The following is a 23,791-nucleotide window of genomic DNA, read 5'->3' on the forward strand; positions in this document are numbered from 1 at the left end:
ACAAATGAAGGATTCATGCAGAAAGATATAAAGCACTTTACATATGTATTTACAATTGCTTGCAAGCGATTTTGTTGTTTTATTCACAAAGTGTCCTTATTTTTAGATGGCGTTCCAGCGTAGCTACAGCAAAGTTTGGTGGGGAAGTCGCGACGAAAAATTGCCGTTTGGACCCAGCATCTACTACGGAAGCATATCGGAAAAGCAATTCAAAACAATTGGGAATTTATCCAAAATTCATGAAACTGATGAGAATTCGAAATTGTGGAATAGTTTGCATGAGAGTCCCGGAAGCCTAAGAAGTCAGGTATTTACGAGAAAGTTTGTTTGTTGTTCAATATACATAGTGTTACGTTTGAATTATTGATTCATTGGCCCGGAAGTTCGTCTTTGTGGGAAGATGATCGCAATTAATATGGTTGCATTGACGTTGGATAATCTACTGAATCATAATTGATTCCATTTGTACGTTCATAATTCAATTGAATTGAAGCGAAGATGTTATGTCATTGTTGAGAATGAAATGTATTCCAGAATGGTAATTATGGACTTAATGTGTGAAGGCAGTACATAGTATTCTCCTTCTATGCAAGGTGCATTTTACTTCTGAAACTCTAGGTTAATGATATCTGCCTTTTCACAAGCATATTTATTGGATCGTTTAGTTAATATTTAGATACATTTCACGTAAGGATCGGTTGATTCATTTTTCCGAAACCTACATGCTTAAGGACCCGAATGGTTCCGTGGACTTGGCCCCTCGTATCAAATTATCATATCTTCAAATTTTCGGTGCAGATACATTTGTTTCGCTTACGAGTAGTACTGCTCATTAAACGTCACACATTCCCATCTATAGTTTAAGGTTTGTTACAAGTAATGCGAATGGGTATTGCAGGCCGACGCGACCAGGTTACCTTTCCAGTTATCTATGGCAACAGTGTTTGTTTTGGGTATTATTTATTATGCAATGTCGAACGTGTAAACATAATTGTATATTCTTGCGTCGTTTGAACGAGACTGAAATTCTGAAGACATAATGTGAAACCAGGAGCACTTTGGCACAATATTTGCTGCTAATGTACAGTGCTATAATGTGTAGGCAAACATGAGATTTTTTGAACTTACATGCATTATGCAGTGTAGTTCCAAAAACTGGTTTTATATATATAGAGTTCACAACTTTGCTAGCAGTGTGTTGTGTAAGTTCTGCATTTGGCATCATCCTTTCTAGCTCACTGAACGATTTAGCATAAGGACGTTGTTTGCTAGTAAATTTTGATTTACCTTAATGTAAACAGATGTATCCCTAGGACGCGGTAATATTGATTAATAATACTTATACATGCACTCCAAAGGTGTCCGTACATGGGATATTTGAATCGTTTTATGATGTATGGTAGGTAGGTATCAGTGGCCCCTCCGAGAAGCGCTGTGGTGCGCCGTTTTGATGCTACAAACTCCTAAGACCGTGACTGTTGTTACGAGAGTAGGGCGGCAGAGTCCACTCGGCTCAGATCTTCAGAGCCAGCCCGTAGCATTCACGAAAGAAGCCAGCTCGCTTAAACTGCAGCTAAAAACCGCTCTGAAGTCCCTAAGACATGGTTTCTCCAGTGTCCGTAGCCTGACTCTAGCTAGAGCTGGGCAATAGCAAAGGAAGAGTCTGATGGTTTCCCCCTCTTCCCCATGGCTTCGGCAATACGAATTGTAGGTTATGCCGAGCTTGGCGTCATGGTGCAGACCGTGCAGACTGCCGTAATCTTGTATGCATAGCAAAGTTTCTTATGAAGTTCAGCTTGTGCGTGTCATAGTCCGTGCGGAATACTCAGATTTCCTGAGGTACTTCGTCCTCCGGACTCACGTTGCCTGACGGCACTTTACGCTTCAACTTATTTAATGTCTTGCTCTAGGGGAAGGACATCCTTGACACTAACCCCGGTGCTGTTCAATATTCGCAAAATTTCGTCCACCACTATTAACCAGAGCAACGGAGAGATGGCGTCATCCTGCGAAGTGCCTCTGTTCACAGCTCTGGTCAAGTGGTTGCTTCCCAGATCCGACTGGATTATCCTGGTTGTTAGTATGGATATAATCCAATGCGTAAGATACCTTTCCAATCCAATACTGGTCATGGTTTCCTTGATGGCGTTAGGTACTGACATTGTTGAATACTGCTTTATCCAAGAAAGCAGCTAGGGTATACTGCTTGCATTTTTAATGGCGTTCTATCTATAATCGCTCCAAATGGATGTCCAGGAAGGACAGTAGGGTTTTCAACACGAACGAGGTGAGGCTAATTGGTCAAAAGTCCTTCGCAGACTCATGGCCGCGCCTGCTCGCTTTCGGCATGAAAACCACTCGTGCACGTCTCCATGATCATGGTACGCATCCTAAAGAAATACAACTCCGGTAAATCGCAATAAGCCACGGTGCCACCCTTTCCTGTTGCTTCTGCACCATAACTGGCATTATGCCATCTGTAGCCCGAGATTTATATGCGGAAAAGTTTATTTATTTATTTATTTATTTAATGAGGACAATACACAGAAAGCAAATTTCTTATTACATATTGTCCTCAGAGGGAGGAGCAAGTAAATGACATATTTTGCGCTTAAAGCTAGAGAGGGACATAGAGTCAAATGAACCAAGCTGTAGGGCATTGTACGACCGGCAAAACCTCGGGATCGGAGAGTGAAAGTAAATCTCGAGCTCGGCGAAGGGCACATCAAAAATGTCCGCATTACGTGTGTCATGAGACGAGGCGATACGGAGAGTAATATCCGAGTTGGCGGAGCAGTCCATCAGACCATTGCAGAGTTTGAAAAGAGTACACATATCAAGGAAAATACGGCGTTGCTGTAGGGAGGGGAGATTGAGGGTGCGGAGTCGTGACGGATAATCAACCCGTGGAAGGTTCTTTTTGTAAAAGAGGGTCCGGGTGAATTTGCGTTGTATAGCTTCAAGAGCGCGGCCGTCACGGATGCGGTAGGGGGACCAAACTACAGAGCAGTATTCAAGGATGTTTTTGACAAGGGAATTGAAGAGTGTTAAGGAGGGCTGGATTGAGGTAAAGTCGGACGAGGAACGTAGGATAAAACCAGACATTTTGGAAGCTCTATTGATGATGTCAACGAAGTGGGAATTGAAACGAAGTTTATCGTCGAATATTACACCCAGGTCTTTGAAGGAGGTCAGTAGTGAAAGGGGTTGACCACTGAGAGAATAGGAAAAGGATGATGGGGAGGGTTTCAGGGAGTAGAGCATCCAGTGGCATTTCTTGACATTCAGTGTTAGCTTGTTGACCGAACACCAACGGGCTAAATTATCAAGGTTGGATTGTAAGAGAGCACAGTCCAATGGAGAGGAAACAGAGGTAAACAATTTAAGGTCGTTTGCGTAAAGCAAATACGGACAGGTGAGGATGGAGGCGAGGTCATTGATAAAAAACAGGAAGAGTAGCGGGCCAAGTATAGAGCCTTGGGGAACACCAGAGGAAGGAGAGAAGGAACGAGATGAGTGACCATGAAAAGAAACTTTGCATGAACGGTATGAGAGATAGGAGGAAAGCCAGGAAATGACTGAGGGAGGGAACTCTAGCGAAGAAAGTTTAGAGAGGAGAATGTTATGGTCAACGGTGTCAAAGGCTTTGGAGAAATCAGTATAAACAGCATGTACCTCCTGTCGTGAATTCAAGCGTTTAGCAACAAAGTTGGTAAAGACTAGAAGATTTGAAGCCGTTGATCTATGTTTCACGAAACCATGCTGCTCTTTGACAATGAGGTGACCGAAGTGCGCGGTCAACCAGTCGTTGACGTATCTTTCTAGGATTTTGGAGCAAGAGGAGAGAAGGGAAATGGGGCGGTAGTTCACAGCAAGGGAAGGGTCTCCGCTCTTGAGGATAGGAATGATAAGGGCCTCTTTCCAGAGACGAGGAAAGTAGCATTCGTCTAGACTTTTGTTGTAGATTATACACAGGGGGAGGGAAATGTGTTCTCTACAGTTAAGGAGGAAGAGATTAGGAAGCCCATCGGGGCCAGGTCCGACATTGGGGTCAAGGTTACCAATGAGGAACTCAACCAAGGAAGGCGTAAAGAGAGGAATGGCTAGTGATTCGGAGGAGTCTGTGGTTATGAAAGGTGTAGAGGGTGAAGGGCTCGAAGGAGAAAACACTGAAGAGAAGTAGGTGCAGAGAAGGTCGCAGGATTGTTGTGGGGAGTTGGCAGTGGAGTCAGCGAAGCTGATAGAAGAAGGGACAGAATGAGTTGGATTACGAGAGTTGCGAACGTGAGACCAAAAGAGTTTTAAGTTACCGCGGGCAAGGACGGCTTCGACGCTCAATAGGTACCTTTTACGCGCCTTTCTGACCATTGACTTCACAGTGGATCGTATAGCTTTAAAGTGAGCAAGGTCGGCGTCATTTTTAGAAGCCCGAAACTTCTTCCTCAGTGTATGTTTCAAGCGCATGTTAATATGAAGTTCCGTTGTGAACCAAGTTGGGAAAGAACGTAGGCAGGGAGGGGAAGAAGGGACATAACAGGAGAGGAGATCAGAGAGGATATTGTAGAAGGTGTTAAGAGCTTGATCACACGATGAATTACTTAATAAATGAACCCAGTTGAAAGACGCTAAAGCTGAGTTCAGACCGTCAAAATTGGCTTTGCGGAAGTTGAACTTAGTGGGTTTACGCTTGGTTTTGGGTTTTGAACGAGGGAGCTCCGCTTCAAATTCAACCGCGGGATGGTGAGCGTCGGTTTTTACATACGGGGATGTGCCAGGAAATAAAGAGAGGTGGCGCTCGGGGAGGTTGGAAAGGAAGAGATCGAGAGTGCGGCCCAAGGAGTTTTTGGTGGTGTTGAAATTCAGGGCAGAGCAAGTATACATAAAGGAAGAAAGTGGGAGGGAAGAATGGGAGAGGTTGTTGGAAGGAATTGGAAGACTAGGATGATTAGGCCAGTTGAGCATGGGGAGGTTGAAATCTCCACAAAGGAAGAAAGGGAGGGAAGGGAATCTGACGGTAAGGAGTTCAGACAAACTGTCAAACAATTCTTCATACAGGTGAGAAGGGCTAGCACAGGGGACATAAACACAAGAAACAATGAACGGGAGGAAGTTGGGCGGGGAGACACGAAGAGCAACACAATCAAAAGGAAAGCCAGAGGAGGAGAAGACGAGTTCAGTTCAGCGGGGAGTGAATCTTTTATAGCAATTAGGACTCCACCGCCAGTGGACTTACGAGAAGCATCCCGGTCCCTGTCACAACGGAAAGTGGAGTACCCTTCGGGGAGCTCGGAGTATAATATGGCATCGTCTAGCCAGGTTTCGGTGATACAGATGGCATGGTGTTGCTGAGCCAGCGCGGATAAATTGAAGGCCCCCAGCTTGGTTCTTAAACCACTGACGTTCTGATAAAACATACGGACAGTGAACATGGATCCAGTTATATAGCTCGGCGAGGCAGGCGGGTTGCCCTGAAATTTACCCGCGAATTGGGGCGCTTATACGGCTTTATGAATACACCTTCAGGCCAGAAAGAAGGGTTGCCGAGGACATCAACTTCGTGTGGGTAAGTAACCTTGAACGATGCAATGACCCGGTCGGTGTTGTCGTCTTTTGTGAGTTTAATGCAGGACAGAGGAGAAAGTAAACCAACTTTGCTCCTTATATACTCCAGAACATCGTCCGTAGACGTTGTGAACGCTAGCCTGGAGATGAAGAGCTGTTTAGGTGGGGACGCCACCTTTAACTTGGGGCCATTGGTATGGCTGGTTGAAGTGCCAGGATATATGGCGGTAGCGGGAAGCGGGGCTTCGTTGGCGACTGGAACGATGTCAGAAAGTGGGGCGGCTGTGTTCCGATTCAAAGCTTGCTGAGGAGGCTGCGGATATTGTCCCCTCGTAGGCGCGATGGAGCGAGACAGGATCGGAGGCTCGGTGGACCGTAACTCGTCGCATGGGGGCCGCTGGATTAGGGGTGTAGAGCCAGTGGAAGCAACCCTGATGTAGGAGGGCATTGCAGGCGAATTCAATACAGAATGAGAGGCCTGGTGCATAGACTCCTGAGACGATGTTGAGGCCACATTGTTATGCACAGTAGAAAGCGCCTTTTCGGAAGCCACAGTCTCGTCTAACGGATTCCTGAGCAGTCGGGAAGATGCAGATGACGACGTCGATCGCTGCATTTTTGGCACTGCACCAGTGTTGCGGTCCACGTAATCGGCGGAATTCAGTGATTGGGCTGAATCGGGGGGCTTGGTATGGTCGTCCTTGGCAGAAGGAGATGCAGACACAGCTGGAGGTACAGTAGAAGAAGCCGCCGGTAGAGGGAATCCATTTGACTTCGGTACCAAAGCGGAAGTCTCAACGGCACGCTGAATGGCGGCCAAGGTCGAGGACTGTTTATTGAGCAACTGTATTGCATCAGACAGCGTGGAGCCATGGCAAGTGTTGCAGCGATAAGATATGTTTTTAGCGAACTTTGCTCGAATCTCTAAGAATACTGCGGGAATACCTAGACATTTGATGTGGTAAGATTTCCCGCAGTATCCGTCGCAATCGAGGAACTTAGAGCGCGCGGATTCAGACTCGTTACACTGTGCGCATCGGATGTCGTAAATTGGAGGTGACGCCATTATTCAATAAAGTAAAATATAAAATAATTGCCTACAAATACGCAAATCGCAGGTGAACTATTATGCACAGATAAAAAGTTGCATCGATTAAAATGAAAATGTAAACGGAATAGCGCGCCGAAGGGGGCAGGAAAGAGTAATTTGCCAAAGAGTAATTTGGATGACAGGATTACACACTGCGAGATTGTTTGAAAAATAGAAATAAAAAAGTTCAGGGCAGATTTCCACAACTTCGAACCGACGGCTCCGCGATTGAAAGGCAGAGGCTCTCGCACTGAGTTATATATAAATTGTTAATTTGCAATGCTTGCTGCACTATAAAAAATGTCAATACGCAAAATGAAAAAATCTAAAACAGTAAGCCAGTAGTTAGTCAGACCGTTAAAGCCACTATTCCGACTGTAATTTTCACTTGAATTCACCAAAAGAAAACACCTTCACTTTGTTAATTACAGGCCCGAAGTAGTTAATACCACGAGGAAAGTAACGAATATGGAAAAATGTAAATGATAATGCCAAATGCAAACAGTAAATAATTCGGAAAAAAATTAAATTAATTCGGAAGGAAGCAAAGTCACAAGCACTCAGTTCAGTTGTTTACAGCCAGCCGATCTTATCTTCGGTAATTACCGATTTGATAGTTTCGCACTGTTGGGATTGCTGCAAATCCTCCAAACAACGTTATGACACACAATCCTCCTCGCTGGCGAGAAAGTCCGTGTGAACCAGTAGCTCCAATGTTTCACCAGAGGATTCCGTCCGGGAGCGTGTGGCGCGGCAGGATTCGCAGCATTCAAAATTTATTTCACGGTAAACAAGCAGTGAGCGTAATATATACGTCTGTAATATGTACATATTTTTTAGAGGGATTTTTTTTTTGGGTTTTTAGCCATATACGAATGGAAAAATGTGCGTAGAAAGTTTCTCACATAAACTTCCGGTATTCCGACTTGTTTGCTAATTGAGGCCATGTCTTGGTCCCACGAGCCCCGAGGTCCCACCTAGAATCCCCTCTGACAATCAGGTGAGAGTGAACACTGAAGCCATTCACAACACAGCCCTCCGCGACACCTATAAGAGGGAAATGGCTGCCGCAATAACTGCAGTCAACAGAGGACCTCGAGATGAAGCATCAACAAATGGTCTTCACAACCACATGAAGAACGTTATCATGGATACGGTCACAAACATACTTGGCACCAGCCGCAAAAGGAGTCGGAACGGCTGGTTTGACGATGAATATAAGTTAGCAACGGAACGGAAGAATGCCGCATACCGAGTAATGTTGCATTCCCAAAGAACGCGGGCACGCGCAGAGACTTATCACGAACTCCGTCGAGCGGAGAAGCGACTTCACAGACGGAAAAAGGAAGCCTGGGAAAACCAAAAAGTCTATGAACTAGAAAAGTACAGGGAGCAACCGCACCAGGCGCGGACGTTTTACCAACAAGTCAGCAGGATGAAGCCTTATACACCGCGATGCTCATCCTGCCGAGACAAAGAGGGAAATCTGATTTCCGACAGAATGGGCATATTAGAGCGATGGGTTGAGTACTTTGATGAGCTACTGAATAACCAGAACATCGGCGAGTTGGAGGTCCCGCCAACTGAAGACGACGGACAAATACTGCCACCACCAAGTTTAGGAGAAACAGTCCGTGCAATTCATCGGCTAAAAAATCATAAGTCACCAGGAGCCGATGGAAGTACAGCCGAATTGGTTAAATATGGAGGCGACCAGTTACACCAAGTGGTTCATCAACTTGTGCTCAAGGTGTGGAACAGCGAATCAATGCCTGACGATTGGCAACGAGGCATTATCTGTCTCATACATAAAAAGGATATATCACAAAGTGCAGCAATTATAGAGGTATTACGTTGCTGAGTACCATCTATAAGATATTCTCCTCTATCTTGTTAGGCCGGATTTGCCCATACCAAAGAGGCAAATCAGCAACAGATCAGATTTTCTCTCTGCGGCAAGCGATGGAAAAACTGTTGGATCACGCTCCAAACCATTTGACATCAACAACGGTCTACGACAACGGGATGCCCTATCATGCGTCGTCTTTAACCTGGCCCTCGAGAAAGTGATCCGTGATGCTGAGGTAAACGCAAGAGATACGATCCTCTTCAAGTTCACCCAACTACTGGCCTATGCTGACGATATCGACATCATGGGAAGAACCACCCGAGACGTACAAACTGCCTTCATGCAGATCGAGCAGACGGCGCCAGATCCTGGGCTGCACATCAATCAAGGCAACACAAGATATATGGTGGCAACATCAGCACCGAAGACGAATCAACCAACAACATCAAACCGTACTGGTCAAACACGAAGAAGAATAAGGATAGGAGAATAGGAGAGACTGTTGACAATTTCTCCTATCTATACCAACCACAACCAATAACAGCTACGATGATGGAATCCGCGCACGGTTGTTGTCAGCCAACAGAGCCTATTTCAGCTTACAAAGACTGTTCCGCTCGAAACGTCTCACCATAGGGTCAAAGCTCTTACTGTACAAGACTATGATCTTGCCAGTCCTCATGTATTCCTCGGAAACTTGGGTTCTTAGCAAGAAAAATTGCGAACTCTTGGCCGCGTTCGAGAGAAGAATCCTCCGAAGAATTTTTAGCCCGCTACATGAGAATGGACAATTCCGTAGCCTACACAATGACGAAATCTATGAGCGATACCATGACCGTCTGGTTATGGATGAAATCCGGCTCAATAGGTTACGGTGGGCGGGTCACTTAATTCGTATCGATGAGGATGATCCAGCGCGGGAAGTCTATAAGGGCAATATCTATTGTAGAAAAAGAAGACGAGGCAGACCCTGCCTAAGATGGAGCGATGTCGTAGGTCAGGACGCGAGACTTTTAGGGATATCGAATTGGTGGAGTTCGGCGCAAAACCGGGATGTCTGGAGTTCCTTATTAAGGCAGGCTTAGACCGGATACCGGTTGTTGCGCCGTTGATGATGATGATTCCGACTTGTTTGCGAATTGAGGCCATGTCTTGGTCCCACGAACAGTCTGGGAAGAATGTCCACCCTGGCTAGCCCGAACACCAGGAAATGGGTCTAATTTGAAACTTAAGGTGCGCAAGATATTCAAAGTTCGCGCTATGACACCAAACTCCCCCATTGGCCACGCAGCTCTCGGCGTATGCTTTTCCACCTTGGCTTGGGGTCCTATTAGTACCTTCTCCAGTGCTTGACCCTGACACATGACCAGCAGCAAACATGCTCATCTGCTGGATGAGCCTACTCCCAGCCCGGCCGTACACACTCTTGGCTCGTCCGAAGGCGAAGACCACCGCGAGGAGATGGTGTGAGGACTTGCCGAGTTAACCTGAAGCATACTCACACCAGGCCGCCACTGGTTTTTAAGAAGGTTTGATTTCTAACCTGGCAAACGAACAATCTAATACGGGATATTCGTGAATGCAGGAGTTCGAAGGCTGTCTCTGTTACCCTATGGCGGTATATATTTCTGCCTTATATGTTTCGCGTCTATGCCCCATGCCCTTGAGCATTCAACCCCATGATTTACTTGGCTTCAGAAGTTTTCAGTTTTTCTTCTATATATCAAGTTCAGCTCTAACGTACAATCTCCCCTCTGCTTCCTCCGGGTCCTGCTATTTCTGAAGAGATAGTTTCCTCAAGGTAAATCCTAATTTTTCCCTCCCGGCTTAACTTTGTTCCATTGTCGAGATGGTTGAGTGTCACCTTGTCGTTATCATTACCCCAATTTCGAATTCCTCGAAAATTCTTTGTGCTGACTCGCTGTTGTAGTCTTATCATCTGCACAACATTCTACGTGTGACAATAGTGACAATCAATGTAGGACGTTAAATGAAAGTACCATGTACAGTATCGAATGAAAGTACTTTACGAAACCAATCAATTTAATATTAGTTGCACAAAAGGGGATTAAAGAATACGAGTTTAACGTGAAACAGACTCTTTTCCATATATCTCTTTCCATACCACTCAATGGAAAAATCTGGAAAAAATCACGAATCTCCATCCCATGTGAATCCTTGCTTACACAAAATTAATCATGGCATAACATATGGCTATTTTTTCGAATTTTTATAATTCATGCTCATAAATTAAAAGCCTCTACAAAGAGTACGTTGTGGTTTGTTGTTAGGTGTGTGTCCTATTATTATCCTCGGCGGTGATTACTATGCCACAAAGCTTTGGAATTATGATTTTAGGTAATTTTACTACGAAAGAGCAGAATTACGTTTTTAACCATGATGAAAAAGATTTAACGAAGAAATATTGAATTACAATGGGGAACATTGTATCAAGTTGTTTAGGCTGAACGAACTGCGGATAAAGAACCAACAACCACATAACAGTCAGCATAAGTTAGCATTCATGAATTCCATTGGACATAACCCGAAGATTGATTACATCATAATGAGCAGAACACTCCACCATTGCGAGGGGTTGAATAATGAGCTTAGTTAATGCAGAACGCATCATAATTGTTCACTAATGAATTTCAAGGAAGAAATGGGAAATTCGGAGTACTTGAAGAATTGAATTCAGGATTGCTTGAATCCAACTATAAAATTCTCAAATCCAATGAGAATGGACAATAAAATGATTGATTACAAAGTAAATGATGACGATAGCGAAAAGATAGGATGGAAGGAATTTTAAGTGTGATGTATTAGAGACAACAGAAGCTATCTGTGAGAGAAAAACGATAGTACAAAGTAAACGTCTATCTTGCGAAAAAATGAAAGCTTTGACTATAAATACAAAGAACACGGTGTGGTACATATTAAGAATTAAATAGAAAAGGATATTGAAAACATAAAATATAATTAATGAGTCTTGTAATCTTGCGATTCTCAGATATGTAACATACCTTTAAAGATTCCTCAAGAGAAAGTATAATAGATCCGGCTGTAAAAAGTATGTGTACATTGAACAAAATATTTCAACAATCTCTAGGAAAATGAGTTTTTGGAATTTTCCTCTAACAACTGAAGAATCCAATTGATATGTGTGTAGGATGAGGGGAAAGTCCAACTTTTGACTTTAATTTTCCATTGTACTTAATGCCTCCATTTTGTGAAATTCGTCAGTTGCAGCTAGTGTACGTTGACGCCAAAAATCTAATATCTGATGCGCCCATAGGCGAAGCATTCACATAAGAAGTGTTCCATGAATTCCGCCTCTTCGTTACAACATGGGAAAGTATCATCTTTTAGTACACTTATTCTACGCATATGTCCTGCTAATGTGCCAGCCAGAATGCTCACAATACCTCTGCACGTCTTCCTGCTTCCCAACAGGATCAATTTTGTAGTAAGTTTGGTTCTGACAGAAAATGCTTGGTGTATCTAGCAGAATTCCCTATTGCAACATAGCTTCGCATTTTTTCACAGTTACATTTACATCACCAATTTTCTTTTTTTCTGTTTTTCTTATTCTTTTGTAACTGAGTTTCCCTACTGTCGTGCCTTTCTCTTCCACTTTCTGGAAGATTTAGCCGACAATGCCACAGATAGGTCGGCCGTAGTCAGGTTTCCAGTTTCTCCCATTATGGTAGTTGTACTTTCCTTTCTGATTGATTGCTGGCTTTTCACTGCAGTAGCGAGTCTTTCATAATTTCATTTTTTTCGAAAATAAGAATCTGTGAATACCCTCAAAATTCGCGTCTCAGACACGATTTTATTTCCCGAAGTCGCGGGTGCATCCGAAATCTAAGGCTCCTTAACACTTTGAGAGTTACAATCCGCAGCTTACATATTCATGTTCTGGTAATTCATAGTGTAGTACATGGCCCATTTAACCGCTCCACGTTCTCCAGTCAAGTCAGCAAAAAGAACGATAACTAGAAGGAAAAGACAAGATAGCACCCTGGCAGATTCCGCTTTAGAGCTCCTATGAAATGTTGCTCCGATGAAGCACTTAATATTTTGCGCCGTCATATGCTGCTCTGATAATAGTTTAAATTTTCCGCTTGCGTAAAACACTCTCTGTTTGCACTCTCGAAAGCTGTCTCGAAGTCCGTAAAGAGCAGGTGGAATGGAGGTCCGCACCGAATCCGACAACGATAGGAAGGATGTTAATATGATGGGTACAGGAGGATCCAGGATGGAAACCTGCCTGTTCTTTGTAGACCAAGTTTTTAGGGTGTTTCCTGATGCGTTCCAGGATAGTTTTAACTAATATTTGCGGAGCAGGAAGAAAGTGCGCAAATTCATCGTCGATTGTCGCACTTAAAATATATGCCCTTCTTCGTAATTTAAACGATCTTCTTGCCTTCACTGAGGCAGATCGCAGATTCCTAGCGTTGTTCAATCAGGGGAAGTAGGAACTCTGCATAGATTGCAGAAGGCTGCATGAAAAAAGTGGTGGGCTTCACTCCGTTTGAACGCCTTTTGGTAAGGAGGAGTAGTACGTACTCGCATGTTATAGTGGCTTACCATGTCACAACAACATGATGGACTGCATTAAATTTGGAGTAAGTGAACTTCGTTCCGTTATTTCAAATCACAATGGAATGGACAGCCAGCCCGTAACCAGTTTGTAAATAAACGGAAAAAAACTTGTCCTCCACGCGGATACATTAGTGCTGATACGAAAAGTTCATCAGATCACTCGGTAAGCATTCCAATTCCGTTTCATTGAGGAAATTACTTATGTTCTGAAAGTATAAAGTTCACAACTGATTGTTACTGTATTGTGTTTGGACCAGAGACAAAAAGTTTTTATTTGTGATTTTAAGTACGTAGGGATAGTTGACTTTGACAAAGTTTCTGATGGCATGCGTTGGAAGTTGAACATTCGCATCTGAGAATAACACTGACTTTCTGATATCTTCGCTTAATTTATTTTACAGTACAGTGCAGGCAATACCTCGACATGTGGTTGAGGGTTGTTTAACTTGCACGATCAATAATAAAATATCAGAAAATTTTCAAGTTCAAGTTGATCAGTCGACTGTTTAATGGAGGTGAGGTCGAGGCTGGAACATGATGAATACCTAATTGTGTGAGACGGCTGTTGAGTTTTAAGTTAATCAAAAATTCGTCAGCGTTTAGCTTTGCTTTTAAGACGTGTCCAATCAATTTCGAGTAAACAGGGACACATCAAATAAACAAGTCCGGAAAAGAAGTGACAGCTTTGACCTACTATAACTTTGTTGGTAATAGTGAGATTTTTACCAAACTTAGTAGGATTATGTTCTATGTAATAGCCTACATTGCTGCATCGTGGTGCTAGGATGAACTTAAGAGGGGTTCTGTAGCTAATTACTGAAAATTATAGTAATATACTATTATTAACTTTATTTGAACAGATATCGGTATGAAGGTTATTTCAGGTAGGTGGTTTCTGAGAATGGGTTCGTTAAAGAATTTATCACTTTCGATCCCGTACATTGCCCACCTTTCCAACAAATTTCAAAATTAGTTAATTGAGTACTAATTGAGACCATTTATTTGATACCCCACATGACTATATTTGGTGGACTTTTAAATTCGACGTAAAAGGATGCAACTTACTACATGCGCGAACGTTCACAGTTCCTACCTTTCCACCAAATTTGGTGTTAACCTCTATAACCGTCTCTGCGAAAAATACATGTGACAGACTGACAGTAAACCAATTTTAATCAAGTTCTGCTTTACACAAAACCTTAAAAAGGCCGCAAGAGCTTCACATTTTACTTCGTCAGAAATTGATCCAAATGTGCCTCGTCAAAAAATACGAATTTTTAGATCCATCCTATGTAGTGATTCAAATATATGCAATTTGGATGACGCTTATGGTTTAAAAATGTTTTTGGGGAGGTTCGCCGAGAGCGTGAAACACGATGCACTGGAAACTTTAAAGGAGGATCATTAATCACACCACCGATGTCATGCCTTGGCTTTGGATATTGTGAAAGTTTTAAGTGGAGATTAAAGGGGGGTCTCCATATATGCAAAGGGAGGATGTAACATTTTTCATCTAATGTACCCGTTTAGGGTATCAAAATGAAAGGTATCGATCACTACTTTCACAGGCAGGTTTTAGTTTTGATATAAATTTTTAAACGAATGAATGAAGGGGGCAAACATTTGGAAGCAATTTCTCTTCAGTCCTTTGCCGCTATTAGGTGAGCCTTTTTAAAATTTTGTGTGAATGGAAACCTTATTGAAATCAATTCAATATCGGTAGGAGCAATCATCACAAAATTCGGTAAGAACATGTGGCCTGTGAGCCGCCATAAGTGCATTGAGTTGCATCATTTTATAATATCTGCTCAAATAAAGCTAATAGCATATAACTATATTTTAAGAATTTTCCCGGAAACCTCCCTTAAGTTCATTTTTGAAGTACGAAATTTGACATCAGTATAAGGGATAATATGAGAAAAAAATTTTGAAAGAAGAAGACCGTTGCTACTATTGCTACCAAAGATCAAAGTTTTGTATTCCTTGTGGATTCATTGCAGTCTAATGGTATTTAGCCCCTCCATCTATTATTGTGGGCTGCACTAATTTGAGTAGGAACTCGTTCTGCACTTCAGTAGATGGCGAGCTCACTAGTCCAGGTGCAAATTTGGTGCTTCGGAACAATAGTTCATACTCTTTCCAGGTTTTGAACTAAACAAAAATAGGGCAAAATGATACCTGTTGCCGGTTTCGGCCACGCTGCAACGTGAACAGAAAGTTCCTCACATAAGATGACACGGATTACGGTTATAATCACGTAATCATGTAGTCGCAATCATTGTAACTATAAACATGCGGTCATATGTAATCACCGTAGTCATAGGCCATGATCAGTGTTGTTTTATGTTATTCACTTTCATTTCGCAACTAATAAAATAGTTGGCCACTTTTAACTACTACATCTAGAGCATCTTCTAGTGACGTTGTTTGCATTTGTCCTTTATTTATATATCTGAATACTTGAACAAACGATTCAATGCACTACTCCTTGAAAAATATTATGTAGATTGAACGTTGCTTGGCTAATGTATTTTAATTTCATTTTAGGATTCTGGCTTCTCCGACAATGAAGACACGACTAATTTAAGGCAATCTAACCGTATATCGAAGAAATCGCTCAACAACATTCCAGTGACTCCAGTTTCAGTGAAATCCACCACTACTCCGCCAACAGTTATAAGACGTAATAAATCGGAACTGATTACGTCCACCTCACCTAATTTTCAACGGCGCTCTTTGAGCGCTCCTTCTTCACCTGTATCATTTACCAGAGACTGTGATATAATTAACCAAATTAATAGGATTAGTTTAGTGACAAATAGTGTCATGACGGCAAAGAGCAAATCAGATTGTAAGTGCCTGAATTCGTCATCGCAGCGAGCGGAAATTACACGGAAGCGGCGTGTGAGCAACTTAAAAGTAAGACGAAGCCTAATTACAGCCGATGTTGAAACCAGTCAGCCATCATCCGATGATGAATTGAAAGCCTACAATAATGAAACAGTATATTTAGGTGTAGGCGGGGACGTGGCTTGGCAGGATGACAACAATAACAAACCAGCTTTGGACGGAAAAGAAGACTCCTACGAGGAACATAATAATTCCAGCAGCATGCTGAGAGAACACAATCGGTCATTATTCAATGTCGTCAGTACGAGTACTCCAAAAGCGATGAAAGCGAAGAGAAATGAATTAGACTTCCCATATTGTGACATGCATACAATATCCATGGTGTCGCCGAAAGGAGGAATAACCATCCCCTATTATATGGAGTACGAAAACCCTCGTTTAAATGGGCACGCTCTTTCCGTTCAGCACTGGCTTGATGACATTCGTATGTCCTACAATCATGAAGTCATGTCTACGCTCCAGACCAAATCGATAGCGCAGGAGGCTTTCCGGAATCTGAAGATCACGACGGCGACAGTAGCAAAAATTGTACGACAACTGCAGACTCGCGCCCTCATTCTGCAGGGCGAATTCGAAAGAGTTGAGAAGATTATGCGAGGGGAGCTGGAAGGGTCGTTTCGAGATGCACTTCGTCGCGGCCAAGGATCTTGTTGACAGTGTAGACAGTTTTACGAAGGTCCTTGAGCGGCGCAGCGTGTTCTTCGCAGAGTGTCAACAGGATAGTCGCAAATTCCACGATAATATTGACCAGATGAAAATTATTGTCAGGGATTTGAATATATCGCTAGGTAAAAGTCATTACCTTGAAGCAGATGCTTTGCGTGAGGACATTGAAGTTCTGAAACGCTACACGCTTATTACCCTCCGATTGGTTTTCGAGAAATTGATAAGAGTCATAGTATCCAATATTGAGAACTGCCAGTGTGATTTGGTTCTGAGGGCGAACCTAAACATGGTAGCCACTCTTTCAAACATCGATTATACAGGATTCGCCTCACTGAACGATGCCTTTCTGAAGAATAACGCAATTCGAGTGTTCTTGCTAATATGTTTGGACAGTAAATTTTCGTCGGTGCGAGCATTGTCCTTGCGAGCGTTAGCTACGGTTTGTTCGAGTCGTGAATCGATAAAGCAATTCGGCGATGCGGGTGGCGTTGAAATTGTCAAGGATATTCTGAGCGAGGATTCTCGTAGCTTCAAACGTACGGAGCCCGAACGGAGGGAAGCTGTCTCGTTATTCACACAAATCACGGCACCATGGCACGGTTCCGAGCACACGGTGGCCGGGCTAAAGGATTGTGCTGAGAGCATCGTTGAAAGTCTAACGGGTATGTTCTGTTGTTATTTAAGTGAATTATGAGAACTTTAACTTCGAAAAGCATAGAAGGATGTGCTGTGCAATTGCATGCTTGCCTTGTATTCATGCCCTATTTCGAAAAATCTTTATGAACATGCATGTATATATATGTGATAGGAATCTAATTCGCAATTGGTAAGTATGGAGGTTTTTAATGAGAGTGGGATTGAAGTTAGATGGATAATAGCCTAGTGGAGCGCCGGTTAGCAACGAATTATTGTCGGTCTGACCAGACCTAAAGTTTTCACATTGCCATCAATTCTTGATCCGGCGTGATTTGAGTAGGTGCAACTATAAAATACTTTACCCTGGATTGTTATGATAATTATATATGCCCATAATTTGGAGCATTTACGGCACGTGAAGAATTGATAAAATTAATAATTATTGAGGAATCTCAAGTATACTCGCACCTGCCTTGGAGTTACTTGTTGTATTTTGACTCCGAAAGAAAGCTTTCTAAAGGATACTTGCATTTCATTTGAATATTTCGAAAAAGAAAAATGAAGTTGAAAAAAGTATCTCGGAAAAGTGTTTCATCAAACAGTAAATGCTACGACGGCGACTTCAACATACATACTATAAAACGGTTATTGTGAGGAATAATTTTGCAAGAAAAGTTTGTGAATAGCCAGGTAGATTTACAATTCACTAAGAAAGACGATTTTCAGAGTTTTTCAAAACATTGCTAACTTCTCTTAATTGAATTTGGGGAAGGACGTAGAATTTCTCATTAGATGTGAAATAAATACGTGGCGGGGCAACAAACTTAAAAAGGAGGAAATACGATTAATTGACAAGGGAAACCAGGAGAACTATTGTGAAGTGAAAAGAACAGGAGAAATGCTTGGTAGTCTAGTAGCCAGTTATGTAGTTTTGTCGCAGGGATATCTGAAGCATTTGGACCATTCTTTTAGTTCCCATTTCCACAACTATTTCATTAGCTTTATAAAGTACTTTCAAATATTCTTCACTATTGTTGTTTCTTCCTTTTTAGAAATTTCTTGTTTAAGTAATCGTTGACATGATGGCTTGGTTATTTTTGATTCTTGTAAATTTTTACTTTTGCTTACTTTTTGTTTTAAGTTTTTTTTATTACAGTAACCTAGGTAGCACTCTTTTTCTGTATGATTGCAGTGATCTGGTGGAGGGAGTGTAGAGTGTCAGCTACGTCTGCATGCTCTCACTGGTTATTCCTGTCTGCTTTACATCTGGCGGGGGGGGGGGGATTTCTCAATATATGACTTATCCAATGCTATTTCCGCTTTTTAATCATCACATTTTTTTTTTTTTTTTTTTTTTTTTTTGGAGTAGGGTAGGTGAATGCGTTTACGCACAGAGTGTTGGACTCCCGCAAAAGCACGCTGGCGGACTACCAACTAAACACCTCCCTGTCATCAGAGAACTAGCCTGGAACCGTTTGACACATTACTTCGGGCTAGCTCTCCCGCTCTCCCGGCTTTGGGAGCCTTCAAGTCAGGGAATTCCTTTCACCAACGGGAGGGGAGGGGAGGAAGGGAGTTGTTAGTTAAGGGAACCCCTTACCGTCCGATCCCTCTGCCGGTCGAGTTCAATCTTCTTCGTAGTAAGAAGAGCCCGAACATAATGCGCAATACGATTCCAGCTGCCAGCGCTCTTCAACATCTCTCTGACAATGTTGTCTGGAGAGAGCTCCCCTGTGTCTGCATAAAGCTGCTGGCGGAGGCCATCCCACCTCTCGCAAGAGAAAAAGGTGTGTTCAGCGTCATCCGGCACTCTATTGCAGAACACACAATCAGGAGATCGCGCCTTCCCAACCCTGTGCAGGTAAGACTGAAAACCTCCATGTATCACATTACCAGGTATCGCCGCGGAGGTGAAGTAGTTATATCAACTTAGCATTGCTAATGCTTTAAAGCGAGTGACCGAACATGGTGCCATAATCGACTGAAATAATTCTGTCAAAATGCATAAACTGTTGAATCATATATCCATCCATTAATGCATATACGAAGAACTTGAATTGATTGAAGATTGGACCTAGCGGAAAGCTGAATATCTGGGTTGTGTTGACTTTTCCACTTTGATAGCCATTAGGCTAAGGTCTACAGCTTGATGAGAGCGTAACTGAAATGCTTGAGTGCCGAATCTGTCTGTCAAAAAGAATTGTTTTTTTTATATCACTGCAAAATTTTATACTTCTAAAATACATAGAATACGCAAAATTTTATACTTCTATAATAAACTTAGGGAGGCTTTCAGTAAATCTTCAAAACGTAGTAATATGTGTGTGTGTATGAGGTTGGGGAGAGGCATAGTCCTTTGTCCGCTCAGATCGTTACGATCCGATCCGATCCGATCCGATCTGGATTCTCCGTCTAACGGAATATCCTAAATACGTTTATGTATCGGAGAATTTCTGCTAGTCGCAACTGGCGCACATCAACAACAAAAACCTGATGTCTGATGCGTCGTTCACATAGATTTCGCGTCCTCAGTGCAGGATTGACAATCATTCTGTAGAATTCTAGAATTCTCTTTCACATTCCTTAGAGGAAACTCCCATGGCAGCGGGTAGCAGTAAGGCTGCGACTAGAGTATACAACCTCTTGTCCCCATCCTCCTCACTATGTATTTGCATTCCTATGGGAGGGAGAAACTCTCTCTCTCTCTCTGATTTAATCACTCCCTGGCACGTCGGTCCTAGTCTTCGCGGGAAGTGTGCGAGTAGACCCTAGTGCAGAACATAGCAAAAAGTCTCCCACCATACATGTGTTGGGTTTACGCTTACCGAAAAGTCTGTTGCGTTCAGTGTGGATATTACTGGGCTTACCAATTTGTTCCCACCGTACGTACGTTCCGCGTACTTGCATCCGATTTCTCTTTACATCATTACCCCTGGTGGTGCAGCCATTTCAATTTTTCATTCGCAAGAAGCTCCTGCCTTCTCCCGCAGAGCTTTCCTCTGCCGTCGGCTGGAAGTCTTCACAGTTTTACGGCGTTCAGTCCGCATGACTTTATTTTTCATTGGGTTTGGCTCACTGTACACGAGGCTCTTCATGTGTCCCCACACATAAAAATCCGTGGGGGTTCTGGCCTTCTGGCTGGCCAGGGGAAAGTCCCGCCTCGTTCAATCCCTTTGTGGCCAGCTCTAACACTTCTCTTGAAATGCGCAGGGCAGCCATTATGGGGAAACCACATGTTTCGGAGAAATCTTAGCCATTTAAATTATCAGGGAGAAAGTTAGGCCCAATAAAATGATTAGGAAACGCTACGTTGTGACTCCTTTAATCTCTTCTTATTGGGATTTCCTTGTTCCTTTAATTTGTAACCCCATCTTTATCAAATTTTGATTCATCAGTCCACAATATTAATTTAAGGAAATTCGGGTCTTCCACATCAGCACTTAGCATAAATCTGGAGAAATGTAACCTTCTCGCAGGATCTTCTTCTTCAATAGCTTGTACCGGCGTGTAATGGTATAGGCCCGATCTATTGACTGTAAACCACACTTTCCATTGAAAGAGCCCCAGTTCACGGCCAACGATATTAGTGGAAATGCTTGGATCTAATCTAAATCGTTCCATTATCTCATTATCCTGTTCCTCGTCGTCATCAATGACACGTGGTCTTCCCAAGTCCGTACATCGTTACCTAAGATGACAGCATATAATGAACATTTAATTATTAAAAGTTGCACCCAAACAAATCGGAAGGTGGAAACTTGGTACTTCGGAAAGGAAAGGTATTTCTTATGTAAGAATACTTGGGTGCACAACGGTTATATTTTTACGAAGTTGGTAGTTCGCTGTGTTTATTATGTGCGACCATTCGCTTCACTATAATACTATCACTCTACAGCGAGTGTCTTGGGCACAGTAAATTAATGCAAAAATACCAACCACTAAGCCCAATGTAGAATGAAGATACTCACTGTAGAAGTGGGCTTTACAGGTCCAACATGTTCATCCTATTTTTTGTAATAGGCGTAATCGGCCCATAGAAAACAGAGCTGGCCATATTTCTTTTCGAAAATACGAATATATTTGTATAATGATTTTCAATTATTTTGAATGCAAATATATTCGTATTCGAATAATATTTTCGTATTGACACAAGTGAATATGAATACGGCTGTATTCATTCTTCCAAGCGCGAATAGGAACGTTTTCATATTTACGAGTGTGAATATGAATTTTATTGTATTCATATTTCCAAGCGAGAATATGAATTATTTTCTATTCAAACCTTATCTCGATAGCGAATCTTACCACCTTAATTATCTGATCATATTGTACATATGGATGGTTAATATCCAAAAATAGAAGAAATGTGAAAATCAAAGGGCATTGCAGCCGGGTATTTGGAGGAATCAAAGGATCGTTTATTAACCCATTCTAGTTATCCCTGGTGTACTTTTAGTTTCGGCATGATATACAGATAATGTATAGGAATTGAATTGAATCAATATTGTTGCAGAGGATGTACTTGCTTTCAAGTGCTTCTTCACAAAACCATTCTTTTGACTTGGAAATATCTTTCGAGTTTATATTAACAGTACTTTTTTATCTACATCTGCATATTAAGTCCGACTCCTCCATACTTATATTCAATACGATCTGATCATTAAGGTACTAATATTCATTATCCGGGAGAATACTAAAATTTAGAAATATGATCACAACAGAAGTCGTATTGTCACTCGTAAATACGAATACATTGGTAGTCTCCCTTGGAAGTACGAACACAGCCGTATTCATATTCTCTTTTAGCAATGCGAAAACATTCCCAGAAAAACCATTGTACTTCGATATAGTGACACACAGATTGATTTTAAACAAATTTTGTTTGCTGGTCTGTTCTGTATATAAAGGATATTTGAATTGGACACTGATTTGCAGTGGGAACAAATGAAGATAGAAAAGAAAAATATGTAGATTATAGGCAACCAAACTAACTAAACAAAATGTAGCTGAAATCTCATTACCAGAATCCTGAACCAAGCTTTTTCGGTTCCTAAATAGGTGTGAAAAAGAATTGGTACCCGTTGATACGCTGCTACTAATGTATTTTTTAGTTCTAATAGGGTAAAGCATAAGTGTAACAAAGCTATATTGGAGAAAGAAACTCAATTGTTTACTTTACTATATTATCATTCTAATAGTTGTCAAAACAAGGTTTGCCATGTAAACATTGTGCTAAAGTACAGAGTGCTTTACGCCGACCTTTCTTATATGTATCACTGCGGACAACAGCCATAATTTAAAAACTCATTTTTCTACGGTATTATCCAATCGACCGAAAATAAGCTTGCTTCTCATGAATGAACTTTCCGTCTGAAATATCCTGTTTTCTGTTCTCTGATACCGGCATCGTTATCTCCTATGTTGTCCTCCTATTATTTTAATAGAGGAGGACTGAATTAGTTTTCTTTCTCAACCCTTTTTGTTATCTTTTCGCAGATATCGTTGAAACAACAATTTGCTGTCAAACACTCTTGTTATGTGCTGCATCACTGAACAATCTCTCCTACTTGGAAACGACATCCATTTACTCAATCATGTCCAACGAAACGATAATAAAATTGAAGGAAGCTGTCGAAAAACGTGGGCCCGGAGTATCGATTTTTCTATACGTAAGTATACACACGAAAAGGACTATGTATTGTGGTAGAGGTATATCATATCGACAGTCAGATATGTATGTTCAATTGAATTTTGTATGTTGTCCTGTGCTTTCTGGCTTTAATCCGATTTTGCAGGATTCTTAATTCACGTCAATTTAGCTTTCTTAACTCAGATGTATTTAATTTTATTTTGACATTCTACATTGGCTTACGCGAGTCCTGCTGCTACTAAATTTAATCCCTGCTCTTTGATTAACATGTAACTTGCTCTGATATATTTTTTAACTTTTCTTTACAGGAGCAGATAATGGGCATGCTGTTCAATATGTCAGCCAACAAGAAGTGTCATGGCCACTTGGCAAACAGGACGATAATAACCTTCATTACATCTACCTTTCAATCACTGTTCTATGAGAAATATAAATCTCGGGCGGAAACTGAAGCTCATCGAAAAACTATCAAAACAATTTTGCACATCATGTCAAGACTTATCCACGACTCAGTCGTTGGGCAGGAGATCCTTGAACACAATTTCGTACCTATCTTTTCGAAGATAGAGAGGGATTTGCATGTCGACAATGAATACTCCAGGGATATTTCGTTTGTGAGTCGGCAAATGAATGAAAGTCTATCCCAAAAGTCATTTAATAGGTCGATAGATAGTAGATTGCTGGACAGCCCAAGGGCGGGTCACAAATTGTATTTTACCTAGGCAAGAAAGTTATGTGTGAGTTTTATTTGTATAAGAATTTTTATGAAAATGTTAATAAATGTTGCCAAAGCTTTAATATACGTTAGTTGATTACTGCTGGA

General features: G+C 41.9%; 1 protein-coding gene across 1 annotated transcript; it reads left to right on the forward strand.

Moving 5' to 3' along the window:
* LOC119656074 lies at positions 1-23,791 on the forward strand. Its single transcript, XM_038062359.1, is given in 6 exon segments — positions 1-45; positions 107-307; positions 15,654-16,649; positions 16,651-17,344; positions 22,815-22,987; positions 23,277-23,791. Coding segments are annotated over 6 exon segments (2,508 nt in total). The 5' UTR covers positions 1-15; the 3' UTR covers positions 23,691-23,791.

The sequence above is a fragment of the Hermetia illucens genome, chromosome 1 (genome assembly GCF_905115235.1).
Source record: "Hermetia illucens chromosome 1, iHerIll2.2.curated.20191125, whole genome shotgun sequence".
Taxonomy (NCBI): domain Eukaryota; kingdom Metazoa; phylum Arthropoda; class Insecta; order Diptera; family Stratiomyidae; genus Hermetia; species Hermetia illucens.